The 16,446-nt window shown below is 47.4% G+C and overlaps 1 protein-coding gene and 1 pseudogene across 1 annotated transcript; both read right to left on the bottom strand.

Moving 5' to 3' along the window:
- Positions 1-3,824: 3,824 nt before the first annotated feature.
- Positions 3,825-5,031, bottom strand: LOC125554972 (uncharacterized; annotated as a pseudogene).
- Positions 5,032-12,546: 7,515 nt separating this feature from the next.
- Positions 12,547-14,815, bottom strand: LOC147977160 (uncharacterized). The gene is made up of 3 exons (XM_087521086.1): positions 14,591-14,815; positions 13,243-14,533; positions 12,547-12,842 (listed from the first exon to the last, which is right to left on the bottom strand). The coding sequence occupies exons 1-3, from the start codon at positions 14,813-14,815 to the stop codon at positions 12,547-12,549; spliced, it is 1,812 nt and encodes a 603-aa protein (XP_087377212.1).
- Positions 14,816-16,446: the final 1,631 nt, after the last annotated feature.

Here is a 16,446-nt window from a genome sequence, read left to right as displayed (position 1 = left end):
CAGAGTATGGATCTGTCATCGGAAGCAGCCTGAATAACAACAGCGTTGTCACCTTCAACCACACAAGGATGAAGGATTCCGACAAGATCATGCACAATGCAAAGAAGAAGGCCACAGAGACGGAGGCAAGCTTCTTCCCAGCCAGCACATTCTGGGAGCAGGTCAAATTAATCACAGCGGCGAGGTGATGACTAACCACAGCACCAAAGAAAGCATCACTTGAAACTAAAATGAAAGAGGCGTCAAAGCGGTTTCATTTTACCAGTTTCAGCGACAAGGATTTGAACTATAGCAGCAGGCATAGCAGGGTACTGCAACAAAGATAACGAAGTTGGACCTATGGGGCGCAGAGCTACCATGTAATCAAATATCACCAATGATGTTCTACAGCTAGCAAAATGCTCTTAACAATATGCGATGACACCAGAGTGACCTTTGAAGGTATACTAATTTACCTGACTTAACCCACTGCAACTTATTTGTCCATGGACAACTAGGCAAGAAAAACTTGAGGCTTCATTGTGTCCATTCCGTTTGCAATGGTTTAAGGCCCGAAAAATATGGCTAAAAGAATCTGCTTAAAATGCAGATGTGGCTCCTGCTTGTTTGTCCTTTGTCATTCTACCGAGAAAGTCTCTTGCCTCGCTTTATAGATAAAGCCCAACCACCACACAAGCATCAATCCGTACAAATGTCTCAAAGTCTAGCCAGAAGGAAAAGGAAAGGAAAATAAAAGGAGGTACGTGCTGGGGCAGCAGCTCAACATCATGCCCAAACAGAACTGAGAAAAAACCACAACTAATCGGGCTCCGGGGGAGGAGGAGACAGCCGATGCGCCAAGATGCGAAGCCTGGGCGCCAACTCCTCTACGTTAACGCCCTCATGCAGTCTGCTAAGAATCTTCCACTGCAAAAAACCACAGAAGTTGTAAATTGCATCAGATGGTTGCCGCAAGATGGCGTGTTCAATAACTAGTTTATTCCTAATAGTCCAAAGCGTCCAAGACAGCACATCAAACCCAAGCCAATGAAGGCGACTCTCAGTACTAGAGCAAGACTTCAGAATTCAGATACAGCAATATGCAACCGCTTCCCCCCTGATTTTTCCTCAGGAAATTCAAACAGAGTAGCACAAGTGACGATCGTGCCATCACCTTCAACAATATTGAACGTCTCCAACGTTTTAGAGTGCTCAAGATAACAGAAAAGAACGAACCCTTTTAGCAGCATTAGGCATGAAGAGAAGAATGTATACCACTTTTATTCAGTCAAAAGTCAAAACCTCTTTACAGCAAAAGAATTGCTGGGTATTGTGTCACAGAGGGAAAAGATCTCAAAACTGCTTACCAGACGTTACCATTTTTGCCTGACAAATCTTGCCTCAACAGCTGCATCTCAGGTGACAAGCATAAACTAACTAGGTCTACCCTTGCAAACAAGCAAGACCTACGGAAAACAGGGAGAATTGCATTTGGAGCTCGGAGATGAGATTGAACAATGAATGCATGTTTATTTCTGAGAAAGCACAAGAGAACACACTTTCTAACATCGTCAAGTCATCAAGCCTCGTATAAAAAAAATAATTATGAACTGAACTGAACTGTAATCCCTCCGTTTCATAATTACTATCGCGGTTTTATTTGAAATTTGAACTAAAACCACGCCAATAATTATGGAATGGAGGAAGTAGTACTCCCTCCGTCCCCAAGTAAGTGTCGCTGATTTAGTACAAAGTGCATTTTCATTAGTTTCTTTAAGAACATTTCTTCCTGGTCGTGATCTGCCAGCAAAATAATTCAGCTTTCAGCTCATGTCCCTCTACATCTCTCCTCTGTAACGATCTAATCAGCACTCGGGCTTATTGTTTCACTACTTCCTTCTGCATAAACAAAAGCCTTATGACAATATGACATCTTAAATCCTGTGGCTAAGTATAACTTTGTTGTGTCACGTGTCTTACTGTCAAACTTGAGTATTGATCCTCACAGAAGAAAGATGCGACTTTTTTTACCGGTCGTTAATAGACCAAAGATACGATAAGCCTTTTGTTTAATAGACTAAAAAGGAAAGTAATCATGCATTAAATGTAAAGATATCCAAATAAATCAGGGCCATCACTGCATGTTGATTAACCAAAGATACGATATACTACTAGTACTAGTAGTATCTGTGTTCATAATATCAATATTTTCTTTTAAGTTATGTTCGTAAATGCGCGTGGTGTAAAGAGCCAGCTGGGGAGTATTTATTTGGATATATTTACATTTAATGCATGATTCTCTTTCCTTTTTAGTGCTCGGTTCGGTGCTTAAATTAGACTTGCGGAGTGCAGTGATCAATCCTCGCAAAAAGCTTTGTATGCTGTATTTGCAAACAATTAACAAATGCAGACTCTTACCGTGCTCTTCTTCCTTACCCTAGCCATGCTCCCGGGCCTCATAGCCAGCACCTCGTCTGTCATCAACACAACATGCTCAAAGATTCCTGAGATATCCTACCACTATTGTGTTGGCGTGCTCTCGGCCGAACCAACAGGTGCCTCCGCCATAGATACGCGTGGGCTGGCCGTCGCCGCTGCCAACCTAACCGTTCACAACGTGACGTCCACGTTGCATATGATGGGCGACTTAGTGTTGGAGCTCAACGCTTGCATCGGTTATTATAAGCATATGGTTGATTTGATAGTGGCCGCCGTTGATGACTTGCACAAAGGACGAGATGCTGAACTGATATACGAAAATTTATATCAGGCCTCATATACGCCCTTAGATTGTGATATTGCCTTGTTTGAGGGAGCCGAGAAGAATCCCATGCAGGAAGAGAACTCAGAAAATCAAGCTTTGGCCCGCATAGCGAGTGGCATCGCGTTTCTCATGTGGCATGGACGTTCTTAAAGGATATGTCTGGGTACTTAACTTTGTACTACATCTATCATGTGAATAAAGAGATGTCTACACCCCTTACATGTCGTGTCCCCCTTTCTCTTTTGCTTGTTTAAACATGAGTCATCTGCAATGTGTTGGCCTACTGTTTGTTTAGCACCTCATCGACACATTAAATTTCTATTCCATAAGCAGATCTCAACTGTGGTACAATATAATCATGGATTCATTAGCAGTGAACAGTTTACTCTTGTCCTCCAAAACATGAGGATCACGCGTTTCTTGCCCCGAATATACAAATTCACTGGGTTCTAGTTTTTGTACTATCCTCACAATTGACAACCACAAAAATGGAATTGTTTCCTCCACAAAGATTAACTCCTTATCTGAGAACCAGATCTTCCAACACTTCTGTATGCATTGATTGGATACGATTTTGTGTGGTTAATTTTTACTGAATGTAGTAGGATAGTGTGTCAGGAGGTGGGGCCGCGACTCGCTTATGTTTTCCTAGAGCTTGACGGTGTTACGCAGCAGGGTTTGCGATTATCACTATGCCCAACTGTCCTGCCGTAGCCTGCAATCTGTCTGCGAGGATGGCTGGAACCTGGAGGTTGCGAGCCAAAGTCTGAAAGAACTCGCGCTCGTCACCGTAGTTTCCCTCGATTTCATTACGGGCTTCGCCGTGACGGCCTTCCAGTGCTGTTGTTGCTGGGCAGGATGTATGAGCATTGCGGACGAAGCCATCACTCGTTCGCCATGTTTAATCTAGGAAGGTCAATAGAAAGAAGATAACACAAGTATTTTATTTTTAAAAGCGCCTGGGGGCGGCCCTGGGACCGGCGGCTGGGGACCAACTCGCCCCCAGGCTCAATTTTTATGCCGGCTCACCCTCAGGTGGCGATTTTAGGCGCCCCCTATAGGGCCAACCGCTGGAGATGCTCTAAGACATGTGGCATCTTGAATTGTGCTTGATCATTTGAAGTTGCGGTTTCCTATTGCCGCCATTGCTGCATGCGGCACTGGCGGTCTTAACAGTATCGACGCCATGGACGAAGCTTGGCACCAGATCCATACCAGTCAAGACGGTGAAATATTCATCCACATTTGGATCATATTGATTATAGAAGAAGCCCAGGGATGTATCCAAGAGTGGTGGAAGAACCTCGCGACGCAGAACCTCCCGGAGCCCAGGCTGACAAACTGAGGACACTGTATCTCCGTCCACTCTGGAAGTGGCTCCAGCTCCTTTCAAGCACCTACTAGTTCTGGCTGACGGGAGTCCGTGTCCTTGGCCGTGTCCATGCTGGAAAGGTCAGCAGCACCAATTTGCCAGTCGTCGGCGCAGATGCCAAACCAAAGCTTGAGCTCCGGCACATATTGGACCTTGCCTACAAACGGCAGTGTCCAGTCGCCGACTTGGGTCCAGGTGTGTTTGGTCGTGTCCAAGCAGTAGGTGCCCGAACGTTCGGCTGTTTTTTGGCTAAGGAGGTTTATACCCCCGGCCGATATGCAGATGCTGGAGCCGCCGCGGAGCACCACGTGCGAGGTGATCACGTGGTCGAGCACCTTGGGGTCACGGACGAACGGCGGCGGCGGGAGGAGCTGGCGCTGCCAGGACTTGGTGGAGGAGGTCAAGGTTGGTCTGCGGTACACAAAGACCTCGTACTGATCGCTCAGCCGTTCACCGTCAGCTCCTGTCTCTTCTCTACCGGGAGTCCGGGACGACCCTCCATGATGTAGATGCTCTCGTCACGGTCGTCGGCGCCGGGGACGAAGATGGAGACGGGCATGCGCTTGGGCGTGTCAAGGTAGGGGATGTCGTCCATCTGCTTCGCGTCGGCGTCGAAGAGCGAGGTGCGGCCGCACTGGTCGACGCAGAGCACCTTGCGGCCGGCGAGCGGGAAGCATTGGATGCACCAGTAGAGGCTCGAACCCGAGCCTCGGAAGTTGAAGTCTGCGGCGGGAAGCTTGATCGTCCGCATTTTCTTACTCTTGCGGTCGTCGGCAGCGGCGGGCGCGGCGTCTCCGTCCAGGGGCAGCACGGCCACCGTCGTGTTGAACAGCTTGTGGCGCCTAAGGTCGATGCGGCGCAGCGATCTGGCTCCGGGGATGTGGTCGTCCACGATCAGGTTCACGAACCGGCGCATCGTCGACTTCGAAGCCATCAAATCGGTCGTCGTTACGCACGTGAGCAAGGGGGGAAGGAACTGTTTTTCGAGAGTGGAGGCGATTGATCTCCTCAGTTCGAGTAACTCGCTATACATCAATACATGGATTGGACGTACCTAGCTATACATACATGGTGAGGAACCAAGGAAATGGCATGGCTTTCAATCACAGAGGGCCGGTTAAGATTGAAGAAGATGTAGCAGATTTACAGGCGGCGGCTGGCCTGAGCCCGAGCAGAATGGCGGCGGAGGTGGCCGTGGGGTGGGCGGCGGCGCGTCGCCAGATTGAGGGATCGAGTAAAACCTTGTGGTTGTCGGGCGCCCCTATATTTCGCCTCTTCCGACTCGCTTAAGGGGCGGGCTATATGGGCCGGCCCTCCGCGCCGCAGGCCACAGCCTCTTTTTTCGTTTTCTATTTTCGTTTTTCGCTTTATTTTCGTACTTTTGTTTATACTTTACAATATTATAAATATAAAGTACAAAAAAACTCAAATAAACGAAAATATTGAACAAGTATTTGAAAAATGTAAATCAAGCATTTGGAAAAATGTTGACTGTGTATAGAAAAATTGTTGATCATGTATTAAAAAAATGATAATTCTTTTACCATGTATATAAAAATATTAAACAAGCATTGGAAAAAAATATGAAAAAATATTTGAAAAATTGTAATCAAGCATTTAGGAAATGTTAAATGTGTATAAAAAAGTTTAACATTTATTAAAAATAATTAAAAAAAATTATCATGTATATAAAAATGTTAATCAAGAATTTCAAAAATAAAATTGAAAGGATATTTGAAAAAATGTTAATCACACATTTGTAGGAATAAAACATAAAATAACTCTAACAATTTATAGGTTAATTGCTTACAAAATGTAGAGAAACAGAAAGATTTTTTTTTGAAAAAATGAAAGAGGATAAAACAAGAAGGCGGACATAAAAAGTAAAAATGTTAACATAACAAAAACAAAAGAAAATAAGAACATAAGAGCATCTCCAACATCACCCCTATTTTTGGCATGAGACGTGTTTAGATCACGAGAGGGCAAAAAACGGACTCCAACAGCTGCCCAAACTTATAATTTTTCAACAGAAAAATTGGGAAGTCTAAAAAAGAGGCTTCTCATGCGGCCAATATAGGGCACTTTTGCTACTGCCCAAAAATGCGAGGATGCATCCAGACTCCCGCCTATGGTCAGAAACCTTGGATCTTCCGACTGCCTGCCGGTTGTTGCGTGCCATGGCTGGCTCCTTCGACCTGGATACGCTCGTCGTCGCTCCCACCCTATTTTAGGGCAGTTATTGGAGCAGTTTTGCCCTATTTCGTGCCCAAAAAATGTGTTTTTGTGCCCTATTTGCTGTTGTTGGAGATGAGGCTTCCTCATGCCCAAAAAAGCCGGTTTTCGTGCTCATTTTTTTACTACACCAACCTTTTGAGCCCAAAATAGGGCTCTAAAAAGATGAGGTAGTACATATCAGGAAGGGCGGCTGCGTCCTTAAGCTAATAAATGGATATGTCCACCCATCTCCTCTCTTCATAGAAATGAACCACAAAAACACACACGAAATGGGCCTATAACCCCAGCGGCATAGGCCCATGCCTAACAGCCGAGAAAAGAAGACAAATAATGTTCCGTGAGACACTTCACTGTCATTTCCTATTTGGCGCCTTTAGCGACTGTCAGCAGGCATTTTGTTAACTAGCACTGCAGGTGCTCTTACTTGGGCCGGCCCATCTAGGGGTGCAGCAGGAAGCCGTTTTTTAATTCTTTTTCTGATTATGTTTTTTCTTGGACCGGTCTTCTTTGTTTATTCTTTTTACTTTTTACCTTTTTATTTATTATTTTCCTTTTATTCACTTTTTATTTTTATTTTACAAAATGCACGATTTTTCAAAATTCATGAACTTTTTCTTCAAATTTAATCAACTTTTTCCAAAATCCATGTGTTTTTTAAAATTCGTAAAATTTTCAAAATTATGCACTGTTTGTACAAGTGCATGAAATTTTTTTAAATCATTTGAATTGTTTTCAATATGATTACCATTTTTCGAAATCAATGAATTTTTCCAAAAATTTTATTTTTTCTAAATATCAACCTTTTGTTGAAGTTTGTGAACATTTTTTAACTCGTTAATATTTTTTATTTTTGGGATTTTTCTTTCTTTTTTTTGAAAAATCAGATTCGTATTTTTTCAAAAGTTAACGGTGAGTGCTAGAAGGGCCAGCACATTCCTGCAAGCTAGTGTGCGCTAGATCTCCTAGCCGGTGAATAAGGCCCCGACTAGGAGCTCCCCACTTCACCAGCTGAGAGCGAACAAGCCAACACGGGCCGAATACAAACATTCCCAAGGCGACAACACAGAGCGAGTTTTGATCCAATGGTTATGCTTGTGAATGAAACTAAACTATATCCTGGCGATCTTACTTTTAGGAATCCAATTAAAAATCTGACTAACTCTATTACATCGTACTAATATTTACAAGCATTAGATCAATGGATGGTAATAAGGAGGGAACGTATCTTCCCTTGAGTCCCTCAGAAGGAAGGGGGCGAATTGGAGGGGGACTCCCCCTCCTATGGCCGGCACAAGGGGGAGAAACATTTTCCCTTGTGGCACCCCCTCCTTGCTCCTCCAACCTATATATACTTGAGGATTTGGCCCTTGAGAAACATATGTTTTGGAGCCTCCTCCTCTAACTCTAGTTCTAGTTGATCCAATTAGAGCTAGATCTAATCCCATCTATTCCTCATAATTAGAAGCCCAATGTGGTTATAATCTCCTCCCTCTAATTCTTCGGCAATGATTAGCTCTGGACGGCGAATCGTTGTCGGATCATGAAGACTGTACGCTTGTAAACTGTGAAGAGGTCGTGCGTTCGGTCTTCCGGATCGCTCGTGCACAGTTTGAGGGATCATTCATTGACGGTTCGAGAGACTTCAAGTACGATATACACTGGCTCTTCTTCAGCTGCAACTCGGAGTGGGTGACGATCCGATCCAAACAACATCTTCATAGTGTTCCTCCCCTTCCAGATGCACATAGCTTTGTTGTTGTGTGGCAAACATCAATATTTGATAAACAAGAGCACCGTGCATGCTAAAATATTCTAATTGTGCACGCTACGGGTGTGCATATATGCTGCACTATTCAAGATGAAGCCACCTTAATTTGAAATAAAACAAGAGATATACCGTCCTCCATTACACTTTTCTGTCTTACAAGTATATGCCCTTGTTAATCCATAGTACGGCTCTCTTTGAACTATTGTTTGGAACAATATTAGTCGCTCCTTGCACCATGGTAAACTTGCAACACCCATTTGGATCAACACACAACACCGAGGTGGAGATCGTGTCAGGAGGTATAAAGTTGGGTGGGATTTTGGCATCAAAATCAGGCATGGAACTTGAATCCCTTTAGTGTGAAGATGTGGCACGAAAGTGCAAAACCAACAATCCTAAAGATGCAAACATAGTGCAACACTCTTCAATTGGAAGATATTGTGTTTGGGAGAAACTAACTAGCTTTTAATTGCATGCCTCCTCACTTTGCCTCGAACACACTTTTCTTCTATCTAAGCCCTTGAAAATTCTTTTGCTTCAATGATTATAGCAAGGATGGGGGCGGCAGTGCCCCCCCCCCCCCCTGCCACACACTTCGAGATGCAAATGCAAATGCACTCCTCGTCCTCCTGAGCACAACCCTCGGGTTGTACCTGATGCTCAAGTATAGGAAGAGGTCCCCGCATCTACTACTTGCCATGTTCACTGTGCGCAGGAGCATCTACATCTGCCTGAACATCTCATATAATGATATAAAGGTAGAGAAAACTTCTGCCCTCCGAATACTTTCTGTTTCTTGTGTTCAGTAATTTTAAACACGGTGTTCTGCATGCTTTGATGAATTCATGAGCGAATATGCGTATTTTAAGTCTTGGAATTAGAGATGTACAATTTCAAGTTCTGTTGACCCACAATCGTAACCCCCCCCCCTCTTGTTCAAATTGGACAATTATTTTATTTCTATATTTTCCACAAGCTCTGAAATGGAAAAACACGAGCGTTATTGTCTCCCTCCCTGACTCCCTTTACTTTGGCCCTTTGGGCTCATTTAATTTCTTTCTCTTTCAAGAATTTAGCCTCACACTTTTCCGCTTCTAATTTGATAACACATTTTGTCTCGAGGAGAGGTGTTGCTTCAACTTTGATGCCAAGCTCATTGATAAGGCCAAGAAGCCTTTTTCCAACTTTGTAGATCCCATTTGCAGCCTTAGCCCAACACCGCAAAAATTGTCGAAGATGCCAACTTTTCTGTTATCAGTGCCGGAAAAATATATGGAGAAACCAAATTTTCTTGTGCAACTGTGGTGAAATTTAGGACGAAATCAGTCATGCAAAAAAGTCGTGAGTAACCATCATTTTCCAAATGTCAACATTCTAGCCATTAGCCAGCTCATTTTCCATGAAGCTGGTCAAGCGAGAAACAAGGAGTATCATAGCATACTTGTACACTACCAATACACCAAACAAAATAATGGCCTGTCATGCTCCGGCGAGATAAGCGAACCGAGAAAGCAACAACCCCAAATAACTGGCCTAAAAAGTACATAGTAGCATAAGTGCATAACCAAGCGAGAGGCACGTTTGAGGCGTCCGACCTAAAATCTAGCACGAGACCTGGCAAACTGTCTAATTCTCTCCTAAATGGGTGAATTGATTCTGGCCTAAGGCGGTTCATTCTGAGATTCGACAAGTTTTGCCATTTTCTATCGGATTATCTCTTGAAATTTTTCAACAATTTTGGAATTTCAAATTGTGCATGAAATTTTATAAACAGGAACACTTTTCCAAATTTGTTAATAAATTCCCAAATATTGATGTTGTACACAAAATTCCAGCCGACATACTTTTTTAAAAAATTGTCAACATTTCCGAAACAAAAACATTTCTTTTACTTATGAACAAAAATTCAAAAATGGGAACATTTTTTGAAATTCTGGAACATTTTTATAATTTGTAAAACAAATTTGAAAAGAAGAACATTTTTCGGTATTCCAAAAATATTATTACAAAATGAATAATAAAGCTAAAAATTGAAAAAGATAAGAAAACAAATAAGAAAAAATACAATAGAAAAGGTACGCTCAGGCCTTGCCCAATCGGGCGACGCCATTGCTTCTGTCGGGTGCCTGTTGGGCCGGCCCAAGCATTCGCCAATTAGAAAAAACTCATTAATTATGAAAAAAAGAATGTTTATGAATTTGGAAAACATATGGGCTTTTATAAAACGTTTGTAAAAGTGGAAAAGAGTACCTGGATATGGAAAATAGTTCATGAATTTGAAAAAAGTTTGCGAATTTCAGAAAATGATCATGAATTTAAATGGGAAAAAGTTCGGGTTTGGCGGAAGGTTCTATCTCATGGTAATTTTTTGACCTCATTCACATGGGCCAAACTTTTTTCTAGGGCCTTGTATCACCATTCCAAGGCATCATGTGAAGGTTTTGTGATTTCGACAATTCTGCATTTTCAAATAATGTTTGTGCTTTCAAAATTTATTTGCAATTTAGAAAATAATGTTGTATTTAATTTTGTTTCTACACAAATACAAAAAAATGTTTGTGGAAATTCAAATAAATTGGTTTCATTTTTTCATATTTATTGACTTTTGCTTGAAATTTAAAATTTCGTAGTGTTTTTCTAAAAATGTTCCTGTTCAAAACTATGTTTGCTCTTTTGAAAATATGTTCGAGTTATAACACTCTAAGAAATTTTGAAAGACACGAACAATTTTTGGCATATCTGTACATTTTTTTAAATGCGAATGTTTGTACTTTATGGACAAAAAATATAAAAGCAAACATTTTTCAAAATTTCAAACAAAATTTATTAAACATGAGCGTTTTCTGCAAAAGAAAAAAGGGAAAGTGAAAAAAGAAAAAAGAAAACTAAAAAGGAATAGTGATAAAAGGACCGATTCAACAATGGGTCAGCCCAGGCGTGAATTGAATCAGAAGAAAACAGAAAAAAGAAGTAAATAGGCAAAAGCTTTAGGATGTCTTAGTGTTTTTTTTTTGAAAGATCCAGCGCTTTTCATTAGCTTGGCAGAGAGAGGGTTAAAAAAAGGGTGATCAAAAGATCAAGGTCTGAAAAGAGGTAGGGGTGAGCACATAGGCCGCACACCACTTCCTCCGGAGAAACAAAAAATACAAGTATGGGTTCACTCCTCACGTAACATCCCCGAAGGGGCCCTCTATGTCGCGGGCTCCGGTGAGCCGCCATTGTTCGATGTCCCTCCGGCAGGCTGCAAGAATGGCACGGTAGCTCGGCGATTTTCCTCTGAAGGTGCAGCTGTTTCGCTCCTCCCAGATTTGGCAGGCCAGCAGAGCGACCATTGTCTTGATGCCCTTTCTGTCGGATGATGTCGCGTCGTTGACGATCGCGGTCACCGCTTCGGTGGTGGTAACGCAAGCTTCCCAGGTGGTTGGGGAGAGCGCAGTGCAGCCGTGGCAGGTGGCTGCCGTTGTCTAGACTTGGCGTGAAGTTGGGCACTCCCAGAGGGGGTGGAAGGAGGATTCCAAATTTCTGTTGCAGAGCTGACAGAAATATCCATTCTCCCACCCTCTACGCTGCAAGCGATCGTTGCACCAGAGGCGATCAAGGTGGAGTAGCCAGAGGAAAAACTTAATCTTCCCCGGTGCCCAGATCCTCCATATGAGTTGACGCAGTTCCTCCCTCGGCTCGTCTGGGAATTGGATGCTGTAGGCTGCTTTCGCTGTGTATTGGCCTCCTGTCTTCCATTTCATCACGTCCACCACCCCTTCTCGGAGTGTCAGATTGGCTTCAGTGATCCGGTGCCGCAGCAAGACGACCTGGGGGATGATTTTTATAGCATTGCCGTGCCTTAGATCAAGCACCCATCTGTCTCCATGCAGGGCCTCCACCACCGTGCGGTTTTTCCTGACGGAGCGGCTGAACAGCAGCGGGAAGGCCCGGCAGAGCGACAACTCACCCGGCCAGGGGCAGTGCCAGAAGAGGACCCGGTTTCCGTCGCCCACCTCCATCCTTTGTGCCCGAGGCGAAGAGCGCCTGGTCTTTGTCGTCGCAGGGCGTTCCTGTGCCCACCCACGGCCGCGCTGGGTCGGTCCATGCCAGCCAGAGCCAGCAGAGCCGAAGAGCGCGCACGAAGCGCTCCATGTCCGGGATCCCGAGGCCGCCGCGGTCCACCGGCGACGTGACTGTCCGCCAGTTAACTTTGCACTTCCTGTCGGTGATCTCCACATCTTGTGCCCATAGGAAGCGTCATCTAGCCTTGTCCACGTCTTTGAAGAATTTCTTTGGGATGCACAGGACGGCCATCGCGAAGGCGGGCAGTGCACCGAACGAGCACACGCCACCCTGCGATTGGCATGAGCCGACCCTTTCATGCCGCCAGCCGTGCGCGAACGCGATCGAGGAGGGATTGAATGTGGACCAGCTGTAGCTTGCCTATGCAGAGGGGGAGACGTAGGTATCTGATCGGTAGCCTACTCTCTTGCCACCGAAGTTTCCCAGGACGTCCATGAGATCTAAGTTGTCGTAGTTGAGTGCCGCTACTGATGATTTCTGAGGATTGCAGTGCAGTCCCGTGGCGTCCCCGAACCTTTCCAGTATCTGCATGATGATGTCGACCTCATGCCACTCTGGGTTGGCGAAGAGGATGGCGTCGTCGGCGTAGAGCGTGACCCGCAGGCGCGCGGCTCTGGCTGGCGGTGGGGTTAGGATGCCGGCCGTCTGCGCCGCCTCTAGCAGCCGATGTAGGGGGTCGATCGCCAGGATGAAGAGGAGTGGCCAGAGCGGATCCCCCTACCGTAGCCCGGGCAGGTGGAGGATGGCTTGCCCTAGGTCGCCGTTGAGCGTGCATGCCGAGGATGCGGAGAAGAGGAGCAGCGCAATCCAGTCTCTCTAGCGCGCTGGAAAGTTTAATCGTTGCAGTAGCTCTAACATATATTCCCAGGAAACCGAATCAAAAGCTTTTGTGATGTCAATCTTGAGCAGCAGCGCTGGCGATTTTTTCCTCTGGAACATCCGGATCGTGTTTTGCACGTAGAGGAAATTGTCATGTATCCCTTTTTTCTTCTGAAAAGCGCTCTGGGCGGGGGAAACCAGTTGATCCAGGACGCCAACAATCCTGATGGATAGAACCTTCGCGATCAGTTTGGCCATAGTGGATGAGGCTTATTGGGCGGAAATCAGTCAGTTTTGTTGCACCTGATTGCTTTGGCAGCAACACGATGATTGCTCGGTTGAGGGCTGCAAAATCGCCGCCAGCCAGCTGGTAGAAAGCCTCAAAAACCGCCATGACGTCCGCTTTGATAGTCTGCCAGCACGCTCTGAAGAAAGTGTCATTGAAACCGTCTGGTCCTGGCGACTTCTCTGCCGGAGAGGCGCAGATCGCAGCCCACACCTCACCCTCCATGAAAGGGTTGTCGAGGCCAGTCCCTGCCTGCAGCCGCGGGAGCTCGATTGAGTCCCAATTGATTGCTCGAGCCATCCTCCGCTTGGTGCCAAGCAGGGCAGAGAAGTGTTCATGTACTAGCTTCGCTTTGTCACTGTGGTTTGTTGCTTGCTTGCTCGTGGCCTCAATGCTATGGATGTGGTTCTTCCTCCTCCTGGAGATGATCTTTGCCTGGAAGAAAGCGGTGCGAGCATCGCCCACTTTCAGCCAGGTGGTCCGCGCTGCCTGCCTCTTTCTGACGCGCTCGAGCGCTGCGAGCCCGACAATCTTTAGTTTCAGCGTCTTCCTTAACCAAAATTCACTAGGAGTGAGTTGACGCTTTTCTTGTGCTACATATAGCCGGAGTACAACTTCAAATGCAATGTGGAATTGAAGTTTAGAGTTGCTGAAGATGCTTTTGGCCCAAATCCTTAAGCTAGCCGCGGTTCTCTTGAGCTTGATTTTCATCCTGGTAAAAGGGCAACTGTGATTCACCGGCCTCTGCCATGCCCTGGCCACCGTCAGCTGGAAGTAAGGGAACTTGGGCCAGAAAGATTCAAATCTGAAAATGGCCTTGCGGGGTGGTGCCGCGGCGTCTGTCAGAAGCAGAGGGCAATGATCTAAGCAAGAGGTGGACGCAGCCATGAGAATGTGCGCTGGGAAAGAATCTTCCCATTCTTGGTTGCAGAAAACTTTGTCGATCACGACGAAGGTTGGGTTTTCCCTCTCATTGCTCCAGGTGAAACATCTATTTTTGCACTTGATTTCTTTCAGGCTTGCCCTGTTAATGGCGTCTCTGAATCTGCCCATAATTCTCCTGTTCAGGTTGTGGTTGCTTTTGTCTCTTGCCTCGTAGATGATGTTGAAATCTCCGTTGATCAGCCATGGCTCACCGTGGGGCGGCCTGATTCTGATCATCTCATCGAGGAACTCATCTTTCCTGGCTTCGTCGGCGGGGCCATACAATGTTGTTAACCAGAAAGAAGTGTTGGTGCGCAGCTAGAGGACACTGGCAGTGATGGATAACTGCCCCACAGAGTGCGTAGCCACGACAACCTTGGTGGAGTCCCAGAAGATTGCTTCCCCGCCGCGCGTACCCACGGCCGGGAGCACGGCGTAGTTGTCCAGACGGCCACCACCGATCTCTCTGATGATGCCCTGTGTCCACGCATCTATCTTGGTCCCTTGCAGACAGAGGAGAGCGAGGCTGTGAGCGTTGGCTATCTCACAAATGGTTGCTCTCTTAGCCGGCGAGTTCAGGCCTCGAACAGTCCAGTTCATGATGGAGATGGTTGTGTTACTCATAACACCTTCGAAAATGCTCTAGCAACAAACCAAATTCTATTACTGAAGATAACATTCTAGCACAAAGACACCACCGCCCATCCATGGCGTGCCAGCGTCCACCCATACGCCCCAAATCACGCTGACTACGAGCTAAACATCGATAACCTGCACTAATCATAACAAAGATACCTAACTCAGACTGGCTTAAGGACAGCTGCTGCCGGAGACTTCCTAATCCAAGTGCTAACATGATCTACCCCTGCGCTGCTCCGTCTGGGCTGGCCAGGCCAGCCATGGTACGCAGCGCCTGGACGTCGAGGCGCGTAAGCTTGGCGATGTAGGCGACATTGTCTTCAGTGAGCGGCTCGTGGAAACGACGTAGCAGTGCCTCCGCAGCCTTCACCGTCATCTGCTCCTTTGGCCCTAGGACGCCGAGCTCCTGAACCAGTCGGAGCGTGGCCCGCTGCATGACAAGGGTGGAGGAGGGGTTGGCCGCTTGCCTGGCGTTGTGCCGGACGGGGGCCGATGGTGCTCGCGTCTTGGGAGGGGCGGAGGGTCGCCGTGCCGGTGGTGGTGCCGCCATGAGGGGGGAGGAGCCTCGCGGTAGAGCAGCTGAGCGGTGGCGCCGTCTTGCCCAAGTTGCAGTTGCTGAACCTGGTGAGTCACCGCCCCGAGAGCAGTTGCAATCGTGGGAGGGGACGGAGCGGTCCTGCATGCCTGGACGGAGCCGGTTTGCATGCATGCAAGGGCCCACCAGGAGCCGACACGTCCACGCTGGAGTCATGTGCACCATCCCCACCGAAGTCGAGCGATGACGCCAGCACGCTGGCGACGGCCTCTTCAAGCTCATCCCACCCCGGCTCGACGTGAGGCGGGGTTGAAAGCTGGTTCTCTTTGCCGGAGAAGAAATCGGCGACAGGGGTCGGGGCTGTGGTTCGCCGGGGGCGAAGGAGGGGGAAGGGGTGGGGAGGGCGCGGCGTCGCAGAGGCAGAGGCGGGGTGACGTGGATCGCAACCTCATGCCCGTGGCAGCTCGAGCTGTGGTGCCAGCTGGTGGGGGTGCGACTGCGCTGCCGCTTCTGTTGGGGGCGGTCCTTGGCCGCTGCCGATGCCTTGGTTGAGTGGCTCCGCCCGAGCAGCGTATCCGCCCAGGAGCGCCTGGCCCTGCGGTTTCCGTCTTGGTCATCATGGTCCCTGCGGCCGCCACCGCGTTGCAGACCGTGGTAGCCGGAGGAGGCCACCGCAGGGGGCTGGCGGCGACCCTGCCCGTCCTCTATATGCCTGGTCCACGTCCCCGGGTAGACTGCCAGGAAGGGGGGCTCCTCCCCTGATCCTGACGATGGGAGACCGCTCTGGCACGAGCTGGAAGACTGCGGCATGCGGGGTGTCCAGTCCTCAATCCAGTCCACGCGCACCAACAGCTCCCGGCATCAGACGCTGGGTGGCGAGGCGACTTGGCGGCTCGGAGGCGAGAACCCCAGCATGGCCTCGACCCTTGCCCGCGCCGCGAGCCGCGCGCCAGAGCGTGTGCCTGGTGGGGATGTGCGTGATGTCGGCCGCCCACACCCAGCAAGCGAACGTCTTGGTGTGGCCCCGCTCGTGGGTGCGGCTATCCAGGCGGTCGAC

Source organism: Triticum urartu, chromosome 4A (genome assembly GCF_056163025.1).
Source record: "Triticum urartu cultivar PI428250 chromosome 4A, HENAU_Tu73, whole genome shotgun sequence".
Taxonomy (NCBI): Eukaryota; Viridiplantae; Streptophyta; class Magnoliopsida; order Poales; family Poaceae; genus Triticum; species Triticum urartu.
The sequence above is the reverse complement of the archived record's forward strand: the minus strand, read 5'-3'. Positions and strand labels throughout refer to the sequence as shown.

Excerpts from the sequence above, each read along its gene's own strand:
- LOC147977160 (XM_087521086.1), bottom strand. The coding sequence starts at position 14,815 with ATGAACTGGACTGTTCGAGGCCTGAACTCGCCGGCTAAGAGAGCAACC. Across the intron at positions 14,534-14,590 it reads TCTTCTGGGACTCCACCAAG|CTGCGCACCAACACTTCTTT; the intron begins GTTGTCGTGGCT and ends AGTGTCCTCTAG. Across the intron at positions 12,843-13,242 it reads TGGCCAAACTGATCGCGAAG|AGGCGGCGCAGACGGCCGGC; the intron begins GTTCTATCCATC and ends ATCGGCTGCTAG.